This window comes from Sprattus sprattus (assembly GCF_963457725.1).
Source record: "Sprattus sprattus genome assembly, chromosome: 15".
Taxonomy (NCBI): domain Eukaryota; kingdom Metazoa; phylum Chordata; class Actinopteri; order Clupeiformes; family Clupeidae; genus Sprattus; species Sprattus sprattus.
The window spans coordinates 12,578,092-12,584,255 of NC_137913.1; the positions used below are offsets into that span (position 1 = coordinate 12,578,092).

The window sequence follows — 6,164 nt, forward strand, 5'->3', positions numbered from 1 at the left end:
CCCCCCCCACAACACACACACACAAACACACACACACACACACACACACACACACACACACACACACACACACACACACACAAGCAAAATGGCCAAGTAAATATGTAGTGACAGAGGACTGTAAACCATCCACTTGACAAACCATCTACACACAAGGAAAGGGCCAAGTAAACATATAGTGACAGAGGACTGTAAACTATCCACTGTAAACCACCCACTCAAACAAACACACTCACACACACGCACAAGCACACGCACACGCACACGCACACGCACACGCACACGCACACGCACACACACACACACACACACACACACCTAGGTAGAGGAGGATTGTAGATATGAGGAAGTACCAGGAAGTTGAGCCTGGGAAAAAATTTGATGACCTTGCACCATCTTCTGGCTATTAGATGAAACTACAAGAGTATAGGCTTTTAGAGCATGCTGTTCTGGATCTAACTAAACAGTCTACACGCTTTGCATTTAAAGCTATGTTTTTTATTTAAAAGCATTCTTAGAAACTCTCTCTCACACACACAAAAACACTCAACTCTCCTATCGTGCAGAAGCAGCAAGGGAGGTTTTAAAATAGAATTGAACATAAACTCTTAGAAAAAATATTGTTCTCTCTTTTTAGATTCAGCACAGTTGCTGCACATCCATTACAAATATGTGGTCTGAATGGGTGAGAAAAATAAAATGGCGGGCTTGGACATGATGGGGCATGTGTTCCATTGTTAATGCAGTTCACACAGGCATTTTTCCACAATCATTCTTATCCCATATCTTTGGCATAGAATCATACAGGATCCAGCGGCATCGTGGAAATACTGGTGAAATTTGTAGGAATGTTTTTTTTTTTTCAGTAGTAAACACTTGTCTTATTTACCAAGGTTTAAAGAAAGTAATGAAAGAATTTTCATCTAAAATTATTGAACTTTTCTTACATTTGGTAGTCTGTCCAGGCACAACACATGTCTTCATACATGTGTGTTTATTTGTCTCATTTTATTATCGTCTTATTTGTTTGTATTTGTTTGTTTATATTAGATGTTTACAAGACACCCATTCCTCAACAACATGCAAACTGGCAATAGCATTAAAGCAAATGCTCAGCTTTAACTATGCACATTTGTTAGGAACCCATGAATGCCTGTCCCGTTCTCCCCTGTTCTTGGGCCATATTAGACCTGCAATCCAAAATTAATCTTATTCGTAACCCACTGATAGCATGATTGATTTTTAAAGCCTGTTTGAAGAGGACTTTATACATGCATTTCTCCACAGCCTCACGACACCTGCTGCAAGCTATTGTCTATGAGGAGTGATTCCTCAATGGATCTTCCTGGAAACTTCAGAATAACTATTGACTGTAACCATTGACTGAGAAAACTATGGATGATTTGTAATCATCTTGTTCCATTAGTGCAAATTAAAATAAAGGTATCCTGTTCTTGATCACAGCTGACCTATGTACCTTTTCACTTCATTCACAGTTTGCTGAGCTGAGCATTGAATAGACTTTGTGCCTCTTACTCCAGTCCAGCAGATGGCAGTAGTCTGTGATACATACATCACATTAGCTGTAGCGGCATAATGCGAACAAGAGATTTCACATGTTTCAAGAAGAAGAGGTAGTGCTGTAGTTATTAATGTAAAGAATCTGATTGTCACGGGAATATATTGTTACTGTGTGTGAAGATGCTACAGTCCATATGTGGAGTTGTGGTAAGGCAGGGATAGTTGCAGGAAGCAAATCAGTTAGCAACTGTCACTTATAGTCGCAAGTCCTTTCAGCTTGTTCGAAAGCGGCTAGCTAGCAGCAGGTTAGTTTCCAAAATGTTAAATGACTTTTGTTGTAGTTAAATGACAATAACATTGTTCGTTTATAAAATGTATGCAATTACATTACTTTGTCACCGAGAGCCCCTACCTTTTCACAGAAGTGATGTCTAGTGAAGATTCTAGTTGTGAAGAGGACACAGAGAAATTTAAAGAGGCAACGTGGAGTTTTGGTCCTGCAAGAACAAATGGCTCTCAGACTGGTCACTCCAATGGTAATAAAGGTAAGGTACATTTTTAATATCCAGGTAAGGTTATTTACAATAGACTAAGAGGCTCTATGCATCACTTGTGGAGGATGTATAAACTGTATGGTATCCTCTTTGAGAGAAGTCTGAATTCATTTTCTGTTCCTTTATACAGGCATTGACAAGAATGTCACACACAGTCGGCGGTAAGTTTGTTATCTACTGCAGTTGTATGTGTCTTCATATTAAGCCTGGACTACTAGTAGTAATACTTAATTAGTATTGCTTATACTGTATGTTCATGGAATAGACAAATTAACTGAAATCTGTGACGCCTATTTTAACAGAACTGTTGCCTCAGAGCATGAAAATGATGGCAATGAGCTACAGACCACACCAGAGTTCCGTAATCACGTGGCAAAGAAGTTAGGAGCTGTGCTTGATCGGTGAGTCCTAATGGTCATCTGTCTGCATATTTTACATAAGAGTGTCATGCTCATTCTTGATAATCCCCTGTTGACTTATTTGCTACAGATGCATCTCAGAAGTTTCTGTGGCAGCAGTGAACTCCAGCAGTGTACTGTCTAGCAAGGAAAAGGAGACAGAGGAGAAGGAGAAGGAAGAGGAGGAGGAAGATGAAAGTGAGTGTAATCTGAGATATACCCAGGCTGCATTGAACTATTTTCCCCTCAGTTTTGCTCATTAATAGTCATGAGCAGACAGAAAAATACATGCATAAAGACAACATGAATACAGTACACATAATGAAAAAAGTAGTCATAGAAGTGAATGTACAATGCACACTGTGTATTGACTTAAGGATTACTCCAGTGCTCCATATTCCCCTTGTTTTAAAAATGATTTCTAAGATTCTGATTCACTGTCCTCCCACTTCTTTGCTTGTGTTAAGGTTTTCATCTGTTCTCGACATCTGTACCTGGGATGAGTGCCCCGACACCAGCCCCTTCACTGAAGCGAAGACCTGCCCCCAGCTCCAGGTAAAACCCCTCAGAAATTCAAACGCCTCCCCTCTGGTAGGCCCTACAGATCACTGTTCACAAAAACCTCCAGACACACAAACAGTTTTTTCCCCCTCGCAGTCACACTACTGAACAACTAACCCATAGTAACATATATATTTATTCACTGTAGCATATATATTTATCCCTGCATTTCTTGCACTCTCCACTTCTTCTTTGCGCTACTGTTGTAACAATTCACAGCTCCAGTATATACTTTCTTAAACTTCATAGACCATTGCACTGTTTGTTTTTGTATTGTGTTGTTATGTGTATTTTGTGTAAGCACATTGAGAGCCAGTTCACCAGGTCAAATTCCTTGTTTGTGCAAACTTACTTGGCCAATAACATCTCACACTTCAACACTGCAGAGCTATTAGACTCAATCTCAGACATGCACCGGAAAGCTATTGTGTTAATGAAGTACAGTGGGTAAAATAAGTATTTGAACCCCTGTCGACTTTGCAAGTTTGGCCACTTGCAAAGAAATGTATGATCTAGAATTTTAATGGTAGGTGTATTTTAACAGTGAGAAACAGAATATCAACAAAAAAATCCAGAACACTGCATTTTATAAGATTTATGACTTTATTTGCATTTGATGCAAAAAATAAGTATTTGAACCCCCAAGCAAACAGCAAGAATTCTGGCTCCCAATGGCCAGTTATGTGCCCAAAAAGCACACAGATTAGTCCTCATTAGGTCTAACAAGGTATACCTGATCTCAACTGGTTACCTGTATAAAAGAAACCTGTCCAAAGAATCATACTTCACACCTTCAACCTCACCACCATGGGCAAGACCAAAGAGCTGTCCAAGGACGTCAGAGATAAGATTGTAGACCTGCACAAGGCTGGAATGGGCTACAAAACCAACGGCAAGCAGCTTGGTGAGAAGCAGATAACTATTGGTGCGATTATTCATAAATGGAAGCAACACCAAACAACTGTCACCCGCTCTAGGTCTGGGGCTCCACGCAAGATATCCCCTCGTGCGGAATCAGTGATCATTCGAAAGGTGCAGAATAACCCCAGAACTACACAGGGGGAGCTTGTGAATGATCTCAAGGCAGCTGGGACCAGAGTCACCAAGAAAACCATTGGCAACACACCATGCCGTAATTTTTTTAAGTACTGCAGCACTCGCAAGGTCCCCCTGCTCAAGGAAGCGCATGTTCAGGGCCATCTGAAGTTTACCATTGCACACTTGAATGATTCTAGGGAGGATTGGGAGACAGAATGTGGTCAGATGATACCAAAATCAAGCTCTTTGGCATCAACTCGACTTGCCGTGTTTGACAGGGGGGGGGGGAATGCTGAATATGACCCCAAGAGTACATCATACCCACCATCAAGCATGGAGGTGGAAACATTATGCTTTGGGGCTGTTTCTCTGCCAAGGGTACAGGACGACTCCACCGCATCAAGGGGACTATGGATGGGGCCATGTAACGTGGAATATTGGGCTTGAACCTCATTCCCTCATTCCCTCCCATTGAAAACACAACCTTAAAGATTTGGAGAGGATCTGGAAAGAGGAGTGGACCAAAATCCCTCCTGAGATGTTTGTCAACCTGGTGACCAACTACAAGAAACGTCTGAAGTCTGTGCTTGCCAATAAGGGTTATTCCACCAAGTACTAAGTCATTTTTGTCAGTCAGTTTTGGGGGTTCAAATACATAGTCATAAATGTTTTTTTTCTGGATGTTTTTGTTGATATTCTGTTTCTCACTGTTAATATACACCTACCATTACAATTATAGATCACACATTTCTTTGCAAGTGGCCAAACTTGTGAAATCGCAAGGGGTTCAAATACTTATTTTCCCCACTGTATATCAGCTGAAGTGATGTGATGAACATGCAGTATGGGAAATCATTCTCTTGTTTAATTATTTTATCACTCTCTCTCTCTGTCTGTCTCTTTCTTCCTCCTTCCCTCTCTTAGTGACAGTGACAGTGAGATGGAAATGAGGCTCAGAGAAGCTGCGGTGACCATTTCAGACATCATCCGGCCGTACTACACCGAGAAACCAGATGACAAGAAAGACTCTGGTGATACAGTAAGGAACAAAGAGGACACTTGTGAGAGCTCAGTCACAGAGAAGAAGAAAAACAAGAAGAAGAAGAAGAAGAAGAAAAATAAAGTTGCAAAGCTGGGGGAAGAGACGGAAGTTGAAAGAAAAGGTTCTCCAGATGATGGAAATATTCAAACACAGAAAAGCACACTGGAGACCTCACAACCTGAACCGATGAAAAAGAAAAAGAAAAAGAAGAAAACAAAAGTTGATGTAAATTCTCTAAATGTTAATGGAGAATAAGAGACTGATGATTGGTTTGGACGCTTTTTTCAAGTAGCTGCATAGTTTCCACCGCTTTCCCTTTCCAGTTATTTTTTGTCGCCAGTTTTGAAGGGAGACACAGTTAAGTGTCTTCTGCACAGGAAGTGGAGGTAGAGGGATATAGAGCATGATTTCCAAATCAGGAACAAGAGTTTCTGTTTCTGAGCATATGTTTCTGAGCAGTTCAGAGGGAAAATTAAGATCGTATACAAAAATATGTATAGAGAGAGTGTTTTTTCCACCATGTTGTCATCTGAACATGGTTGTAATTCAATGCCTGAACAGTTGTGTTAATTCGGTTTTGTATTGATTGCACAATAAAATGATGTGCTGTTTTATATTAATTTGAGTAAAATGTTTATACATTTTTTATCATCTCCACAACAGTTTATTTTTCAAGTGGGCACCATCTAATTTGCACTTAGCTTTTTCATAATTTGCAAGTTTATCTTACATTTTTTTTCACATGAATGCACAAGTGACCAAATGACTAGTTATGGCAGTTTTTTTTTATTAAATCAAAATTGTAACCGTTAACACAAGTGCTATTTATCTGTGACACATCAAAGTGGCAGTTGACAGTTTTTTTTTGCCAAAAATTGAAAGGATTCCAGACCAAGATTATTTTCCTGAAGGCGTAATTGGAAGGTTATTTGATATGATGAAGTATGTATGCATCATTCTTGTATGTTTCAGGCCTATTTGTTTACATTTCCAGGCTCTAATGCATACAATATACATGAATCAGTGGAATGCTCTCTTGTGTTTTTAAAT

The 6,164-nt window shown here is 39.8% G+C and overlaps 1 protein-coding gene across 2 annotated transcripts; it reads left to right on the forward strand.

Moving 5' to 3' along the window:
* Positions 1-1,615: 1,615 nt before the first annotated feature.
* cUnh12orf43 (chromosome Un C12orf43 homolog) lies at positions 1,616-5,615 on the forward strand. Of its 2 annotated transcripts, none has more exons than XM_080852934.1 (7): positions 1,616-1,634; positions 1,944-2,066; positions 2,206-2,236; positions 2,378-2,476; positions 2,565-2,671; positions 2,941-3,028; positions 4,997-5,615. In XM_080852934.1, exons 2-7 carry the CDS (start codon positions 1,949-1,951, stop codon positions 5,367-5,369), a joined length of 816 nt encoding a protein of 271 aa, XP_080709060.1. In that variant the 5' UTR covers positions 1,616-1,634; positions 1,944-1,948; the 3' UTR covers positions 5,370-5,615. The 2 variants fall into 2 exon arrangements, with proteins under 2 accessions (XP_080709060.1, XP_080709061.1); XM_080852935.1 differs by having other exon boundaries at positions 1,633-1,826.
* The last annotated feature ends 549 nt before the right edge of the window (positions 5,616-6,164 follow it).